General features: G+C 52.7%; 1 protein-coding gene across 1 annotated transcript in view; it reads right to left on the bottom strand.

Moving 5' to 3' along the window:
* Nucleotides 1–8,468: 8,468 nt before the first annotated feature.
* Nucleotides 8,469–19,469, bottom strand: part of LOC119095816 (rab11 family-interacting protein 4) — a 92,823-nt gene continuing 81,822 nt past the window's right edge. The window contains exons 8-14 of the mRNA XM_037218669.1: nt 16,331–16,456; nt 14,614–14,732; nt 13,738–13,858; nt 13,639–13,692; nt 12,695–12,842; nt 11,437–11,564; nt 8,469–9,532 (exon numbers count right to left, since the gene is read on the bottom strand). Coding sequence (XP_037074564.1) covers nt 9,410–9,532; nt 11,437–11,564; nt 12,695–12,842; nt 13,639–13,692; nt 13,738–13,858; nt 14,614–14,732; nt 16,331–16,456 — 819 coding nt within the window. The 3' untranslated portion in view covers nt 8,469–9,409. The remainder of the gene's footprint in view (nt 9,533–11,436; nt 11,565–12,694; nt 12,843–13,638; nt 13,693–13,737; nt 13,859–14,613; nt 14,733–16,330; nt 16,457–19,469) is intronic.

Below are 19,469 nucleotides of genomic sequence, written 5' to 3'. Positions count from 1 at the left end.
GCTCCAGCTCCGGCAGCAGTGTGTTGGTGAGCAGACAGTGGTGGGGGTCCACCAGCAGCTCGCACAGACCCCCCGGCCCGTACCGGAAGCCGTCGCAGTACTCGGGCTGGAGACGGCCGCAGCGAGCGGCGCATTGCTTCAGGTTTGCGGCTTGGAAGGAGGAGAACGCGGCGTTGGTGAAATTACTCTCCTTCAGATCGAAGAAATCACTGGTTATGCCGACGGCGAGAGCTGGAAGGAAAATTCCTAGCATCCACAAAATTCTGACACCACCAACGCCCCAAGACAATGTCGCGTTAAAGCGAGTTCAATGACGATGTCGTGGCAGCGGCGCGTGATAAAAGCGACGTGTTCTCCCCACGAAAGACACGAATTCATGGTGACAATGCGCGATAATGGTCGATGAGGACAAAATTCGATATGTTTCAAGGGCATGCACTAGATAAAAACATACACACAACACACACACACACACACACACACACACACACACACCACACACACACACACACACACACACACATACACACACACCACACATATACATACACCATACGCGTACACGTACACGCACACGCTCATACATACAAACACACGTAAGGATATATATATATATATATATATATATATATATATATATATATATATATATCTCTCTCTCTCTCTCTCTCTCTCTCTCTCTCTCTCTCTCTCTCTCTCTCTCTCTCTCTCTCTCTGCATAAGAAAAACATGTGTAGATGTACACACGATAAAAACAAAACATTGAGCCGAGCTGCACCAGCCGATGCCCTTAGCTCACGGCAGCACAAGTGTGCCGACGTGGGAACTGACCGTTCATGTGTGTCTACTGCGGCACCGAGGCAGCTGGCGGTGCTGGAGCGGCTGCCACTGGCAGCTCCGACTGCGGCTCCGGGGCGATCTGCTTCCCCTCCCGTGGCGCCGAGACGGCCTTGGCGCGTCAGGCGCTCACCCGACCGTCCTGCTTCTTAGTGTTTCAGGCTGTACTGTGGATTACAGTGCGCGGTGAGCGCTCACTTTTAAGTGGTTAAGGTTATGCACTGTGACTCGCAGTGAGCTGTGATCGCTCATTGCTCTGCGGTGAATGCTTGCTCACGGTCCCATCATATTAAGGCCACGCTACGTCCACACGGCGCCATTATACTAACGCCACGCTACATCCACACGGCGCCATTATATTAACGCCACGCTACGTCCACACGGCGCCATTATACTAACGCCACGCTACGTTCACACGGCGCCATTATACTAACGCCACGCTACGTCCACACGGCGCCATTATACTAACGCCACGCTACGTCCACACGGCACCATTATACTAACGCCACGCTACGTCCACACGGCGCCATTATACTAACGCCACGCTACGTTCACACGGCGCCATTATACTAACGCCACGCTACGTCCACACGGCGCCATTATACTAACGCCACGCTACGTCCACGCGGCGCCATTATACTAACGCCACGCTCCGTCCACGGTGGCCACCCAACACACAGTCCACGCTCGCTCCACAGCTCGCTCGCTCGGTGCCTCCACCCGGCGGTGCCCGCGGGCACAAGCCGGCCAGCTGCTCCCAACACATAGGCGGCCTGCAACGCACCAGGCTGCGTAAGCCCGCCCACGCTCTGGCATTCTGACAGTTTGGTACATTCACCGGAAGTGTATAGGTTTTTAAGCCGTGATACTAATCATGGCTACCGTCACCGCTACCTTGATGATTTCGGCCTCGAGTCGCTCTGTACAGGTGACATCTAGTTGCCTCAGTTGTCACTTGAGCCTTGACCCAAACAAGCTTGCATCGGAGATGACTGAGCTGGCAGAGCGTCGAGGAGAGACGTCATTGATCGCTCAATCCAGGATGTGGCTCGTCTGTTTTGAGCTTAGTTCAGACTGGAAACCTGGTTGCTGATAAACTGTTCGCTGACATCTATTTCGGTGTCCTTTGAGACATTCTCTCAACGAATTTTCTAGTTCCCAGGTGGCTTGCAGCGCCAGCCGCCGACTGTCGTGCTACACGTTCATGCTGGCGTCTCCCGCTGGTCCGGCTGCTCCGGCTCTCGTGCTACACGTCCACGCTGGCGTCTCCCGCTGGTCCGGCCTGCTCCGGCTGTCGTGCTACACGTCCATGCTGGCGTCTTCCCGCTCGTCCGGCCGCTCCCTGCTGACCGGGAATATATCGTCCAGCCTCGAGCCGGGCGATGAGGGTGCTGTGACACTACGGGGGGGTGACGGGGGACTGTCGCTGTAACTGCGACCGCTTGCGCGCGTCTTATGGAAGCGGGGATGGTATGGCGTGGGCGGGCGGCCGCAGCCGGTGCATTGTGGGCTGCCTATGTGACAGGGGCGGCCGGCCGGCTCGTGCCCGCGGGCACCGCTGACCGGCCCATGTCCGTGGGTACCGCCGGGTCGATTCACCGAGCGAGCGGGCGAGCGGAGGAGCGAGCGGGGACTGTGTGTTGGATAGCCAGCGTGGACGGGGCGTGGCGTTAGTGTAATGTCACCGTGTGGACGGAGCGTGGCGTTAGTGTAATGGCGCCGTGTGGACGGGGCGTGGCGTTAGTGTAATGGCGCCGTGTGGACGGGACGTGGCGTTAGTATAACGGCACCGTGTGGATGGAGCGTCGCGTTAGTATAATGTCACCGTGTGGACGGAGCGCGGCGTTGGTATAACGGCACTGTGTGGACGGAGCGTGGCGTTAATATAATGGGACCGTGTGGACGGAGCGTGGCGTTAGTATAATGGGACCGTGAGCAAGGGTGTGATTGGCCACGGCTACACATCATTGCCGGCATGTCTGCTCCATTAGACTGTTTACTATTTCATCATTCATCGACTGTTTTATGATCAGAGTCCTTTTTTCATGGGAGGCTGTGGATATCGGACAGAGCGCGAGTCTTGTTCATTGCGCTGCAATGCCCAATAACATACACACAGAGCATCGGGCTGGGTTCTCGCATGAAACGTATGAACATTCGCAGTTTTTACTCCGGTCGAAGCAGATGGATCAAGCGCAATGGTAAGTGTTACAACCAGGGAAAGTATAATCTGTAAATTGGGGACCGCGAATCAGGGCTTCAGAAGAGGTGGGACTTCGAGCTGATTGCTGCAGTGAGTCAGGTATTAATCACGGTCAGTATAAATGACTCTCATGGAGGGATGGCGGTTGTGGCTACTGAGAGAGAACGGTGCACGAAGGCTTCCAGAATGAAAACACATTTCTTTCATGAGAGGTCTGTATCTTGAATGAAACGCCGGGCGATCGTCGACGGGGCCAAAATTTATGTTCGCTCAAGGAGTATTTCTGTATTTTTCCTTTGGGCGACGTGTTTGCCGATGGACTCAGATGGCCGTTGTGCTGTGCGATGAGCCGTACGTTTTCAATACTGGGGGCTTCATGCATAGTGAGCAACCCGATAATTGCCAGGCGCATTGCACAGATTAAAGGTGGGCCCGCTATGAACGCTGAGCGCCTATTAAAATTAGAATATTGGCTGCAACTAATTGATGATCCGGAGGCAGTTCTTATTTCAATAAAGTATATTCGAAAAGCGGCCAATTTACGCACGAACAGCGAGCAAAATGACAAGCAATTAACACGGTTTCACCTACACATTTTATTTAGTGCAGGCCAGACTTGACCTTGGCCGTGAAGGGAGAACATAACGCCCTTCAGAGCTATGGAGCTGACACCAGGATTTGATCCATGAGACACAAACCGCTTGGCGCCACTTTTCAGAGGGCTCATAACTGCTCGCATTAAAAAATAACATCCATGACCGTCCTTTAATCTGAAAAGCTTTTCAGTGAACAATACTTGTTGGTTTAGTTAGAGCTGGAAATATGCCTATCAATATACATTTTCCCACATGAGAAAGACGATAGTAGATTTGTTTGCAAAGTAATATTGTTCACATTAGCTCGTCACGTGTAGAAGCCTTTGTATTAGGCAAAATGTCATTATTAGCTATCATTTGGTAAGTGCTATTTTACCAACTAAATTTATCTCACGGCGGCCGATTTATTGGAGTTCAGAACCAGAAAACTGGAATTAAAGTTGTCTGGCATTTTCATGCGTGTACGGAATCGGCATGAACAGGGCTAAACAAGGGTTTTCTGACATCTGTATCTCATTTCTGCGAGCTGTAGCTACTCTGTTTCTGTTGCGTCACAACCTCCTGGGATGAGATGAATGGTCGCTCTGCGTGTATGCATAACTGCGCATCCTTGTACCTGTGCTTGGGCTTCTTCTGGAAGACAGTTTTAAGTTAAAGGCCGATAAGATGTGACCACAAATCTTCTGATGTTCTTTTACGGATGGGTTTGAATTAAGAGAACATCCAAACTAGACATAAAATTATTGGATTTGGGATGAAGCCCGTAGTGCCACACAAATATGGTATAGACATAAAAACAGCCTACGACTCTTTTAAAAATGCTTCGATTTCATTGTTACTCTGTTCCAAAGGTTTCATTAGGAATTACCTCTGGTGTAAAAAGTGCACACGTTCTTTTAAAAAAGCTGAATGTGTTCCTACATCAAGGTTTCGTGTTGAGCTTATTTATTAGTAGTTTAAGGTTTGCCTTGCTATCTGACAAGTGATATGATAAACTGAAAACGTCCCACATGTACTCGTCGTAACCTAGCCCGAATTGTGATAATGTCTTTGATTCGCCATGTTTTAGATTGCTTTTGACAATGCCCAAACGCATTGCAACTGCATTAATATTGGCTGCATATGATTAACCAATAGCATAGTTAGCCTACAGAACGTATCCAATAATTGGTCTACGTCCATCCGATAGATTCGAGAGGGTCAATGACCTGTCCTGGTTATGAGCCGTCCAGGTCCTTGAACCTTCCGTATTAATGGTCTGGAGGTGTTCCCGCCAAGAAGAACAGTTTTAATCAGGACGCAGAGGAACAAATTGATTTCTGCGAAAGGGCTGGGCCACCAAAACGTTGGAAGTGATTGAAAATAGCCACAGATCTGCTTCATCCCATCATATCCCCACTGACATTGGGTTCATCTCTGGCTTGCACACGACATAATTTAAACACTAGATGTAAAAGTTCAACGATTGATTTTGAACCTGGTAATCAAATTGCCCGACTCATGAGCCATTTGATAGAAATAACTGGAAGCGATCAACACAAAAAGGCTGGGCATGGGTGCTCATTTTAAAATGGAAACCATCAAAACCTGCTGGCCACATTTTGCCTGATTGTTGACACGAACATTCTAATTTGTGGATTGGGCACAGCTGCTGCTTTTTTAGATTCGTAAAGGAATGTGTGAGAACACGTGTAAGAAGAAGTGCGCAAGTGATGCGATGCCCAATGTGACAGTGATTTTTTTTTGTTGCATCATCATTCATTGGTTCGTCACGTAAGATAATGTGCTGGGCTATATAATGGCATTGCTCGTGTCTCCAGCCCTATAACCATTCCTTAATTAACGAAGTTAGTTATGGTTTTGACAGATGCAACGTTTTCTTCTTTAAAAAAAATCCGATACCGGTGTCAGCTGAAGCACAGAGATAAGCAACTAACGCCAAGGATTTCGGGCTGATGCCGGCTACTGGTGCCGGCTACTGGCACCGGCTTCCATTGTGTCCCATGCTGGCAGACATATCCTGGCACTGACAGACAAGCAGGACACTTATAATGGCATATGTCAATCCACACACCACTCCAGTGCCGCTAACACGCCGACTCAGCACGGCCCGCGAGTACTTCAAGGCCCAGATGTTGCATATATGGTCAAACCCTGCCTGAACGAAGGCTATACATGAAGTTTGGTGCTGCGAGAAACACAGATTTCCCACCAGCAATAATGACTTGCGTTTGCTCGATTTCTTAGAAGGCCCACGTTGATAGGTAACCAGGGCAATTTATTCAGCCATAATACAAAGCATTGTTGCAAGAATTCCGGCCGGCTACATGTCAAAATGTTTCCAACATTTAAACAATTATAAAATTAATGATCGCCACCTCTAAGCTGAGATAAGGCGGCGCTACAATTGGCACTGCCCTTGCGACATACACAGGGGAAAGTTCCAACAAAGATTATTTTGCCTTCAACGCAACGCGGTCTTTTCTTCTGAACAGCCGAGCTCCCCGTATACCGTCTGATGCAGCTTGGATCATGATAATTTTCACTTCTCAGTTGAGCGCACGTAGTGACGTATTTTGTGCCCTTGCAGTTAGGGGCTGCAGTGCAACTCCAGGACCGTTTTATGCATATGCATATGTTGCAAAAAGTTCCATCTTCACCTAGCTGTAGTCCAAAATCATGTTCCATGCTCTCAAGACATGGCAAAAGTGCTTCTTTTCTGGCAGTAGACTTGTCTAAGAGCTGCAAAGTTTCATTCGATTCAAGTCCTAACCCCAAAGTTATTACCAGGGAAAGTAAAAAAAAGGATGAAAGGAAAAAACGCATCTCGAGTAGCTTAATTTTCTCGGTTTTCAATTTTGAGATGGTAAACTGATGTCAATTGCTTACTAAGCTTCGCAGACAGGACGCTAACGATTTGGCGATATGTGATGTAGCATGGGGCAAGGGAAAAAGTGCCGTTAGTAAACGCTTACGGGAAAGAAAACTTGCTTCCCTTTTGCGAGAGAAAAAACACGTGCATTTGAAGCGCTCTACTTCCTACTTGCGGACACCATTTCGAATTGCCAGGTAATAATACATTCAGATTGCATATTCCAAGCTAAGCTTATTGCATATCATAAGAGCGACAAATTGCATCCAGACACTTGTTGCGTGATGCACGCAATCGCCATCAGTACAGTGCATTATGCATTTCCGTCTTTGTCGAAAAGTGCCTGTCTTCATGGCTTCTTCATACCTTATATGGCGCATTGGTCGGTGAGCTCTAATGTGGTTGGAACAATGCTCACTGTTTAATCCTTGCTCGGATTCGGCGCTTTCTTTGCCTCGAATTGGCAATGGGATGCCATTGTCTCGCCAGTCCCAAACCAAGAAGGCCAGAGCCTCACACGACCAAAAACAAGTGAATGAGCCTCGGGAGGATCCTGTGATTAGTCATAAGTTTTATGCTAGTTGAACAGGATCCCAGCCCAGCCAGCATTCCTCAGGCGTGTTGACACGCAACATTGTAGGGCCGCTGTAGTTTGAGGCACCCTCCCAAATTTTTTTGGCTCTAAACAAAATACATGAGATTTCTGTAAACTGTCGCTATCAGTCCGCCTGCCATACACATCACGCGCGTAAATGTAAAAAAATAAATGACACGATGTGTTTTGGTTCATGACATTTTATGAGGTCATGAGGTTATTAGATTTGGTCTAAACTGGGATTTTTAATCCAACATACGAGTAGCTACGTTGTTCATGCTACACAGTGAAGGTAGAGAATCGATGCTACCAAACAACCTTTTCCAACAAAAAATGTGATGGACGGAATAAAGGTGCAATCTAAAGCTACGTAACATGTCAAATGCATCATGCGTGGCATGTAGATGTAGTGTTGACCCCGACCAGGTGCAACGACGTGCTACGGGACGTTGGTTTCTGAACAATCACTCGTATTCTGTGCGTGCTCCGTAGGGGTACAGGAACGGGCAGCGACGGGGGTGGGTTGGAGAGGAGCAAGCTATTGGTATTTTTGCGCGATCTTGTCTGCAAGGCTTCCCACGAACTGGTAACAATCGCGAACACTTCTAAACTCGGTTGCTGATACGGGCAAACGAACCGTGTTATGATAGATGGAAATGCAACTTGAGATCGGGGACTGGATTTGGTGAGGGAGCCCGAAGTGCGTGATCAAAACCACGTCATATGCTGTCATGTAACCCGCTGCTCTGACCAGGCACCGGGGCAACACCCGCACCATGCGCAGCACCTCGGCCGGAGCAGACGCTTGTCATGGCAGACGCAGCCTGGTGACTGAATCTGTCTGGCTTCAGAAAAGTGACGGCACTGAAGGACATAATCTGATGTGAATATTTCCTTTTCATAACATTCAGTAGCGTTACAGGTACTTACGGCGCACACATCTGGCATCTATTGGCGTTTTCACTTAAAGACCTGTCTGAACATGTTCTCTCGAAGAATGTCCCAGGACAACGTACAAGTTGACTCAGTTCCTGACCGTGTCCAAGAATGACTGCCTTATCGTTGATAGAACAGCTGCGCCATTGTCGCTGGATAAAAAATAAACAGCTCCGCAACACCTATGATTTCGGAGGACGGCTTCTTCGGCGCTCGCCTCAATCTAAAGGTTACACAGGTGTAAACAGGGCATTTTGATGTTACCCAAAGCCGTTGACGGTCAGTTTTGTACTGAGCTCAACTTAATATGGTTGCCTATACCCACCGTCTTCTTTATGACACAGGATTCCACGCCCGTTGAAAGTAGCAGTAGAAGCATCCGTCACATGTGAAGACGGCACAACGCTTTGAACTGGAAGATCCGGACAATCTCGATGCACGATATATTCTACAGCTGCGCTCACGTGTACTGGATTATACCGGATACAAATCAGGAATACATCATTCTCACACTTTTGTGACTGACGCACGTGGTACGCTCACACGTAAAGCTTTTCGAGCCACGATCAAATTAATTTCCATCCTACACAAAGAGTTGACACCCCACCTGGGTGTCTCTAACCAGCAGTCCCTGCATTCCATTGTGCTCACACATTTGCACGATGCATTACTGAGATATTCCTTTGATCCATCCGATCCAACACATTTAGCTGTAATCCACTTTTTTCTTGATAACGCCAAGACACAACAAAAGGAACAAGAGCGACGACTTGCTGCAAAACAGTCCACCACAGCGCACAGCCCTCCGCCGCCGAGAGAGCGCCAATCTGGGAGGAGGCACAGAGGCTGGGGCGGCCTCATGGCCGACACCATCCCACGTATCCCCCCAGGCCGGACAGCGCCACCAGTGTCTGAAGCAATGCTCAACACTGCAGCACCTGCACCAGGTGACGACATTGACGCAGGCTCTTGCAAAAGCGCACAACGCCGCCTCGTCGCGGTGCTGTGCGCGTGGCGCAGAGAAACCGCACAGCACCACTGCGCGACGACAGAGTCGCTGAGAGCACCAGACCGGCGCCACCGGGAGGCGACACAGCGCCCCATGCGCCCTGCGCAGCGCCGCTGCTCGGCGTCGGGCGTGATGCGTCCGTGGCGCCGCCTCGCCGCAGTACAGTCTCTGACACAGTGCCGGAGGGGGCCGAGCGAGAGAAGCTGGCGTCGCGCCGTGCCCGCGGCGACCCCCGCCTCGGCGACAGGTCAGCCGCGGCTGGTCGGTCGTCCAGCGCGCTCGGGGACTGTTCACGTCAGCGTTCCGACCGGTCGCGAGGTCCCAGCCGGGCAGAGCGCGTGGCGTCCCCTGGCAGTGCATATCACTGTTTGTGCTTCACCTCCAGCAGCTGCGGATAGTTCTCCACGATGCTGAGCAGGATGCCGTCGATGTACGTGCGCAGCTGCTTGTTCACGTCCTGCTGCTCCAGCAGCGACTTCTTCAGCTGGAACGGAGGACACCTGGGTCACGCTTTAGCACCGCCAGGCCATGCAGGTTACACTGTCGGGGATTTTGCGCGGCGGAGTAGGTGCATTTCACCGAACCTTTACATGCGAACGGTGTATGACTTGACGGCACACCGCGAACAGGTGGCCCACCAGCTCCTTCGCTATTTACACGTTGAACGTCATTGTCATCGTGGCGGGCTGATCTCAACCAACCAATACACGGATTTTATGCGGAGAATCACCAAACGCTGAACACGTCGTCGTAGTCGTAGAAGCACACCTTCCACAATCGCGGTGCACACACCCCATTCAAACGTTTCTGCCATACATTGCAAGATGCATTCATGCAGCGTGCCAACAGCAGTGCGATGTTCAGCAAACATTAAACAAGCGTGCCATAAGGTCAGGGTCAAGCTTACGGCGACGCAAACCAAACACAGCGGGCACGCAAGGTCTATGTGTGACACATAAGCCTGTCATGCTGCTTCAGTGCACGGCACCACCGCTATGGATTGGTGACCAAGTATATCGGGCCAAAAGCCGCTGCTCCCTGTGCGTTGAATGCGCGTGCAATCTTGCATGGGGGGAGGGGGGGCAGTGGTCGTCAAAAGTGGTGTTGTGTTAGTGTTAATAGAAAGCTCGTACAACCGTAATCATATCTGCGTCCCCTCTCACCTTTTGCAACGTTTCACCACTATCGACCTTGAAAAAGACAGTTTTATATCAACGCATGTCGCACAAAGAATGTTATCATGCTTTAATGTTTCAGTCGTTGAACAGTGTAGGATTTGTTACGTCATGAGTCATTTAAATTTTAGACGCCCTCATGCCATGTCAAAGACTATATCTAGAATAGCTTCTAAGCCTTGTCTATCTAGGTCTTCACGGGCAATTACTTCCCTTTAAATGTCGGATGGACGTGTTCATAGATCAATATCGTCATTATTCACGTCGTATATTCACAACGAGCTTGAAACGAAAAAGCCCGTGTGTGTTCACCTCCCGGGCTGCCTACATGCTGCGCCATGGCTGGCAGGGCAAGTCTCAGATGTAGATTAAAAACCATTCGCGGCACGAGCCGTTCTGAAGGCTGTCAAAAATCCCCAGTATCTGAAGGTGTAAAATCCCCAGTATCTGAAAGTGTAAAAATCCCCAGTATCTGAAGGTATAAAAATCCTCAGTATCTGCCCACGGCAGCGAAATCGTTTGTCGTGACGCACGCTTTCCGATCATTTTAGCCGCAGCTTCTGCGAGAAAACTGGGAGATTGAGCATAGTCAAATTATGGATGAAATTCAGCAATAATGAAAACGCTTGTGGCCCAACTTCAGTCTAATGGCAAGAAAGGGCGGTACTTAAAGCGCAAATGACTAAAAGGTGCATGACAACGCATGTAAGCAAATAAACCGCTCGGTAGCAGGAAAACAGAACTGCAATTGTGGAATTGTTCACCCGCCAAACAAATCGATAATGCTCGTCGAGGTAGCAGTCATATAGCACGGACACTCACGAACACATTTAGGTGCTTAGTTACAACGAACTTCGGCAAAAACAAAACAAATTTAAATGTTCCTTCCTTTGCTGAAGATATGTCCACCAATCGATGTCTGACATTCTTTGGCTGTCTTTTACAGGGCGATGACCGGTACACCTTTATGGTAATGGTAACGTGCGAACAACAGCGGCTGGTCCTGAGCGAGAGAACAAAAGGACGAGGCTCTTTCTCTCTCCATTGGAAATAAGACTCAGCGCCTTAAACGACACACTAATACCCACCGCACACCGGTCATCACCCTCCAAACAGATAGCAAACTCATTCACATCCAGCAGAGATAAATAAATGCTCCCTGGACATCCTCTGATCCAGTGGATTTCCTCCACGTGGCCCGCCGAGTACGCACCTCCTCTCCCGACATGTCCTCCAGCTCCAAGGCCAGGCTCTTGGGCCCCGACTCCAGCAGCTGTCGGCCCTCTTCTAGGCCGTTAGAGAGCAGCTGCGCCTGCAGCTCCTCGTTGCTCTCCTGCAGCTCTGCGGGGAGGGGGGAGGGGGGGGGGCAGTCAGCAGAGGCGGCAGGCGCCGCAGTCTGGGGATAATGACGTCACCGGGGGACGACGCCCGGGCGGCCTGCCCTTGGCCTCAAAGTGAAGCCCGCTGGATTGCGAATGTTAACCAAATCCGAAAGAGAGAAACCTGGGTTTTTCGACCCCGCAAACTCTTTGCCTCACCCCCTTGCATCCCCTAAGCTAAAAGCTCACCGCGACGCCATTACGGCTCTGACCGAACAACACCTGCGATAGCAACGTAGCATCGTAGCAATTTTTTTTGCGTAGTGATTGTTGAAGTGATTTAAGCAATTTAAGCCGGCTTACCCCCCAAACTGCTGTGGGTGGCGCAGCGTCAGCATGGTGAGCTTCATATGCCTCTGGACGCACGACCACACACGACCGACACGAGAGGATCAAGTCCTACTCGGTGTGGGTACCCACCCACACGGCACATCATTGACAAGCGAGGATGATGTGCTGCTCGATGTGAATGCCCACCCACACAGCATATGATCGGCACGAGAGGCTGGAGTCCTGCTCGGTGTGGTTACCCTCCCACACGGCACATGATCGGCACGAGAGGGTGAAGTCCTGCCCAGTGTCGGTACCACCACCCACACGTGCTGCTCCAGAGGAGTGAGGGAGACGAAAGCAAATACTTATTTGGCCGGTTTGATGGTTGAACTGCAAGGATACAAAGACCGGCAAACCACGTAAAATCTGTCTGCACAAGTGCTGAGCAGACATCTGAGCCCTATTTGAAACAATGATTTGTCTTGTCCGCATCTGTTCGTCTATGATTCATTCACCCCGCTATCCCCTCATCAATGTCCCCACACATGCCTACTTCAGCAGTGGCCTTCACGCCAGCCCATCGCGTGCACGTGACACCCCAGCAGAGTAGCGGGACGCCTGGACTCATCACTCAGTCACCGACGCCCGCCCTGGACTCATAACTCAGTCACGAGTCCGCCCCTGGACTCATCACTCAGTCCCACGAGTCCGCCCTGGACTCATCACTCAGTCCCGAGTCGCCCTGGACTCATCACTCAGTCACGAGTCCGCCTCGTCGCCGGGCCGTCGCCTGGGCGTGGACCCGCTGCCGCTGCTGACCTTTGTTCCGTTGGCGCAGCTCCCGCAGCTCCGTCTCCAGCTCGCCCTGGCGCAGCCGCATCACGCCCGACTCGTCCGACTCGGTCTTGAGGCGCAGGCTGGCCTGCTGGCGCGTGTCCTCCAGCTCGCTGGAGAGCTCGGCCACCATCTGAGGTCACGAGTCAGAGGTCAGGTCACGGGAGAGCTCGGCCATCATCTGAGGTCAACAGTCGGAGGTTAGGTCACCACAGCTCGGCCACCCCCTGCGGTCGTCAGAGGTCAGGTCACGGAAGAACTTGGCTACCCTCCGAGTTTATCGGTCAGGGGTCAGGTCACGGAAGAGCTAGGCCATCCCTTGAGGTCAGAGGTCAGAGGTCAGGTCACGAAAGGGCTCGGCCGCCCTCTGAGATCAGCAATCTGGACACGGGTGAGCTCGACCACGGCGTTAGGTCGACAGGTCGGAAATACAGGGAACTCGATCACCATTTGATGGTCTGCCACGCCGACAGGCTGCCTCAAAAAAGAGCTCCGGCACCGTTTGAGAAAGATACAGATCTTAGGCCGTAACACAAGATGTTCATGAGGCCAGGGTTTAAGCAAGGCTGGTCAGGTCTCACTAAACCATACTGCCAGAGGCCGCAAAGAAGTTCGAACAAAGTTTCACGACGGTAATGGGCACGGCTGGCTGAAGAGTGATCCCTTTTACGCCAAAATTGCCCCAAGGCGAATTAGTTCCGAGCCAGGAGTCGGCTGCGCTTCAACTTCCACGACGCAATTAAAACGGAAGTCCAGCTCTCTGCTAGCTGCTGCAGTGCCGCACGTGAATACCCGCCGCAGGTCTCCGACCGCGCCGTCCCACACTCCGCGAACCACACCGAACTGCCGAAGCGCAACACTCACACTTCTCCCATCTCCCTCCCAGTCCATCATCACGCCCCCCCCCCTTCCCCTACCCTTCCACTGACCTGCGACTGGAGTGTGCGCTCCTGCTCCAGCTCCTGACGGCCGCGCCGCTCCAGGTCGGCGGCACGCCGACTCTCCAGGCGCGCCGCCTCCAGGCCTGCCTCCAGCTCGGCCAGCCGCTCCTCCAGCTGGGCTCGGCCGGCCGCCGCCGCCTCCAGCTGCTGACGCGCGCGCGCCGCCTCCGCCTCGGCGAAGCGCACCTCCTTCTCCAGACTCTGCAGCCTGGGACGGAGCGGGAGCGGTACGGACCGTCAGGTCGGCTCCTCAGGATGTGAAGACTGAACGGAGTGAGGTGATGTGGCATAAGGGGCTTCGCGACTCGCGGATATAACTGCGGCCTTCCTCCACCTGGCTCTGGCTCTGGCTCCCGCTCTGGCTCTGGCCCTGGCTCTGACTCTGACTCTGGCTCTGACTCTGACTCTGGCTCTGACTCTGGCTGTTGCTGGAGCCACTTGGCTCTAACGTCACAAGCGGCGGGATGAGGTTGAGAAAGAAAACACCTCCTTTCACAACCGCCGCGTCCAATGGATCAGAATACCGTGAAAACGGAACGCATTCACTGTTCCAGATCTTAAGTCGGAGCCTCCGCACCTGGCTTGCAGCCAGATCCGAGTGTTTTTGTGAACGACGCGATGACCCCGCAATCGAGTGGATATAATCATAGTGATTGGATGCACTGGCCACCGCAAATCAGACAGAATTAATCTCACAACCACGTTTCGCCCCGGTTGACCGCACACGGGTGCAGTTAAAAAACGGCCTTAATGGAGCACTGTTGCACAGTTTAAGCCCAATCAGTAACATGTTCATGTACTCAGGCCTACCGACTCTAATGACGGAATGCAACTAGTGGAGAACAAAAATCCGAAATTGAGACCATGACATACAACGGGCTTACTATACGAGAAAAGCACGCACTCAGCGCTGGCACCATGCCTGTGTGCCCAAGGGAGTCGTGAGAGTGTGATACGACTGACCTGATGGTCTGGTTCTCCAGCTCCAGCGTCTTCTCCCTCTCCAGTCGCTGCATCAGCTCCTTGTGTCGTCTCCGCTCCGAGTCCAGCTGCTCCTCCGAACGCAGCTCCACCTCGCGCAGCTGAGACGCCCCGGAAGATCAGCACCGCACACACACACTACAGCACGGCCACTAACACACCGGACGATCAGCACGGTCACTAACACACCGGAAGATCAGCACCACACACACACACTACAGCGCGGCCGCTAACACACTTGACGGTCAGCACCGCACACACACATTACAGCACGGTCACTAACACACCGGACGATCAGCACCGCACACACACACACACTACAGCACGGCCATTAACACACCGGATGATCAGCACCGCATACACTACAGCACGGTCACTAACACACCGGATCAGCGATCAGCACCGCACACACACACTACAGCACGGCCACTAACACACCGGACGGTCAGCACCGCACACACGCACTACAGCACGGCCACTAACACACCGGAAGATCAGCACCACACACACTACAGCACGGTCAATAACACGAAGCTGAAAAACACGAAGCTGTCTGTCGTGAGACAACTTGATACATTATTTGATACACGATAGACATGTCAACGGTATATATGTGACATTTGAGTACCAATTAGAATATAATGGGTATTGGATTTATACAGTGCGCACTAGATATAAAATGGGGATGTTCTTCCAAACCCAGCGTGTCATTCGGCCGCATCGCGACGTACCCATCACCGACAAGGTCGCTACAAGGATGTCTCGAACCCACATATCTCTCTAGCGTGAAAACGCAGTGGTGCATTCATAACGGCAACGGCTCCACCCTATCCACCAGGTACCTTCAGTGACACGCGGCGCATCATGCTGATCTTACATTAGCATCCGACGATGCTGCTAAATCATCCAAAAGACATCCCAATGAAGGAACTACAGCTGAAATTGCGGTCTGGCAAGATCCTTGGACACAGGTGTTTGAGGGTTGTATACCCAGAACACCGTCCAAATAAAACACATTGCAGAATATACGGAGTTCTGAAGACAGGCTGTAAGCACTGCCTTATCGTATGTCCTCCATAAAAAATAGATCTACCTCCTTCCCTCAAAACTGTATTTTTCTCTAGTCCATCTCAGCCAAATGATACTTACTAATTTGGGCGATGCTGTCAGTCATTGTAGCCCTGGGCAGTGTTTGAAATTTACAAATTTTGAAACAAAATTTACTTCTTTAATGAACAATTATCCGGACAACTTTTTGTGTCATTCATGTTTTAGGTAATAGTCAGTTACCTTTCGCACTTAAATACCCGATTTTTTTTTTACTTTCCAATCGAGGAAGCTGGGCGAAAAATGTGACAGCGGGTCTAACGTTCCCACGTCACACCCCAGGCACAGCGCGACCCGTCCCTGACCTGTTCCTCCAGCACGATGAGGCGCGCCTGCAGACCCGTCACACCCCAGGCACAGCGCGACCCGTCCCTGACCTGCTTCTCCAGCATGATGAGGCGCGCCTGCAGACCCGTCACACCCCAGGCACAGCGCGGACCCGTCCCTGACTGCTCTCCAGCATGATGAGGCGCGCCTGCAGACCCGTCACACCCCAGGCACAGCGCGACCCGTCCCTGACCTGCTTCTCCAGCATGATGAGGCGCGCCTGCAGACCCGTCACACCCCAGGCACAGCGCGACCCATCCCTGACCTGCTCCTCCAGCATGATGAGGCGCGCCTGCAGACCGGCGTTCTCCTCCTTGCTGCGCGTGTACCGGTCATCGTTGTTGTTCTGGTTCTCCGCCAGCACCGTCACCTGCCGCTCCAGCACCTGCACCTGACGGCACCGACAAGTCAGGGGTCAGGCCACCTGGAGCAACAGGCCAGCCACCACTCGTGCATGTGCTCAGGGTCAAGAAAAAAAGAGGAGCCAAGTCAAGCCGACAGTTAGGTCAAGGATCAGGGGACCTTCTGCTGAAATCAAGTCGGGGCTAGATGGGGGAAAAGGGTCGCATTACAGTGTACTACCTCTTTTGAAGTGTGCAGTCAAGGCCGACGTCAGGCCGCAGGTTCATGGGAAACAGCCAGTTTCTTTAAGTGATACTGTAATTCAAGCGACATTATGTTCGCACCGTACACATGCATTGGCACCCAACAACTTTCTTGTGCTTCGAACGACGTCTTTCAGGCATTGTTGATAACGAGTTGATAAGATCAAACAGTCCCAGGCTACGTGATCATACGGTTGCAGGTTAACAAGAGCCCGCTGTTTCACGTCAATAGCACTAAAAGGAGATATGTTGAACGTTAAGCATATTATGTGCAGACATCTCTCATTCAACACGAGTCGCGCGATGACACTTTAGCCAGGGCTCAACAAGCTAAAGGGGGAGTAGAGAAAGGCGTTTCGCAGCATTCCGCACACGTCACATCACATCACGTCACATCTACGCGATTTATCAGGTCATTAACCGTAACAAGACAAACCAGAAAAGCTGACACCACAGCTGGCGGTGAGGTACAACGCACGACTTTAAGCTAAGCAGGCCGTTGGATCGGGTCATAGGAACCCTATTTCAGTCACGTGGATCACTCAATGTCACTCTCAGGGCCCTATTGTTGGATTGAGAGAACCTGCTTAGACTGGGGATCGTCTTCCTATGCCTCGATGGGCTGTTTTTGTGTGTTATAAGCCCTACGGAAGTCTTTGAATTCCCAAAAGCGCCAGACCCTTTGGACCCAAAGGGGCCCCATCCGCCGCCCCATGGAGGAGGGGGGGGGGGGGGGGGGGGAGAAAATTCGTCTTGGGCGCGCACTGCGAACGATCAAGGTACCGTCATTTCGTTCGGGCTGAGAACCCGAGCCATTCTCATAGAGACGAACAAAGCCGCCCACCCAATGCGGATGGAATGAAGCGTTCGTGGGTGTAATCGCCTGCTCATCGAGCTTATGATATTAATCATTTGAACGGGACAGCGTACACATTTCATCTTCACCGCGCCTTGAGATGCTTCAGTTTAATACACCTGACTAACGAACAGCTTACACCTGCCTTAGAGAAAGCGCTCAAGTTATGGCATCGTGTCTCGTAACTATGCTTTCAGCTGCAGTAGCTTCACCGGAAAAGCGTCACTGAGTCTTCTCGAAACAACTTACAGTAAATTTCGGCATGAGTTTCCTGCGCATTACGAGTGTACGATTTTCCTGGTATGGTAACACGCTGCTCGGTGGGCATCTCACCGCAAGCCGCCTGCAAAGCTCTCTCTAAGCAAACATCCCACATCCTATTTCGTGTGTGGGCAAATCCTCGGCACCAGTGACGTCACGGCCGCACAGTACGCCAGCATACGCACGGCGCGGATGTGACCAGCGAACCTCGATCGGAGAGTCGGCGCAGTCGCCGCAGGGGACGCAACCGGCGCCGACGCTGTCCGCCGGAAGACGCGTGAGTCACCGCAGTCGCAGACGGGACGTGCCGCCCCGTCTAGTGGCGGTGACGCCAGCTTCTCAACCGCCGACTCGGGTTTCTCAGGGAGTGGCCAGCGGCAGCGCGAGCGGACCCGACCTCGTTTTGGCGGGAACTTGGCTACCTACAGTGACTACGACTTCACTTGGTGTACGCGGAGCTTTCATGGCGGACTACCGCGAGACGCATCCGGCAGGAAAGCAGTCGTCGCTGCCCATGAGCTCTGAGATCCGCGAGGCAGGTGCGCCAGTTCGAGCACCAGAACTCGGGATCCCACGCGCCGCCCAGCTGGCACCTCTCCAGTGGATCAATCGGCCTCAGGTCGGGTTTTGACGCGCCCTTGACGCCAGGCCGGGACCCAGGGGACTCATCCCCGCCACCTAACACGTTTACTTTGGGCGGCAGCTCACCTGCCTCATCACAATATGTGATCACATCGACACTTCTTATCTTAGGCGATCATGATTCATCAACGTCACGTCCCGTCATCTCCATTCCGATGGGTTCGTAACCGAACCATCGCTCGACATCCGCGCACGCCAGTACCGGGCCCTGTTTTACCAAATCAGGCCAGCAGGTAGGGGGGTGTCGGCAGCTGGCGTGTCGGCAGCCAGTGGCATCAGAGTGGGGAGCGCTGAGGAAATAGTGGCGGGTTGAAGCGTCCCATGGCAAAATGTTCTAGATCCCATGCCCCCTGGTCAACCCTCCGGGTACCTTAAACATGATTTTTTTCGGCGGATTTACCCAGCATCATGTTTTCATTCGAAGGTACCGGCGGCGAGGTGGTATAGGCCGAGCAATCTGCCGCAGATAGAAGCCTCCAACGACAGTCAGCTACTCCCTAGGCTCTTCAAAGCTGCAGGACCGCTACTGCCACGGAAACACACACCGCCACTCACTTTCTCCAACGTGTCCAGGTGCCAGGAGAAGACGTCGCCTTCAGCCGGGCCAGCACCGAGGAAGCTACACTGGCCCTCCCCACCAGTCGTACTCCAGGTCGGGCTCGGCGTCCCCGCGGCCCTCACCGCCCTCCGAGCCGAGCTCGTACCCTCCCGCCGGCGAGCGCGCCAGTTTTGGCGCACGCATGGCGCGCAGGAACTGCCGCAGGTGCGGCGAGACGGCCGGCGCGGCCGACGCCGACCGGTTACCGGTCGCGTGCGCCGGGTCGTCCGGGTCGAGGTCGCTGCCGGAGCGCAGGTCACCGACCGACGAGACCAGGTCGTCCTCGAGGCCACTGTCCAGGTCCGGGTGGTCGGACGTGCTGCAGGGCCGCGCCATGACCTCCGATCCCAGGGTCACGGGTGAGGCCGCACAACGCGGGCCGCGGCTGACCTCTGGCCGCACGGTCACAGAGCGGGCATCCGACACGGGTTGGCGTGAGGTG

Source organism: Pollicipes pollicipes, unplaced genomic scaffold (assembly GCF_011947565.3).
Source record: "Pollicipes pollicipes isolate AB1234 unplaced genomic scaffold, Ppol_2.1 Scaffold_4219;HRSCAF=4965_pilon_pilon_pilon, whole genome shotgun sequence".
Taxonomy (NCBI): Eukaryota; Metazoa; Arthropoda; class Thecostraca; order Pollicipedomorpha; family Pollicipedidae; genus Pollicipes; species Pollicipes pollicipes.
The sequence above is the reverse complement of the archived record's forward strand: the minus strand, read 5'-3'. Positions and strand labels throughout refer to the sequence as shown.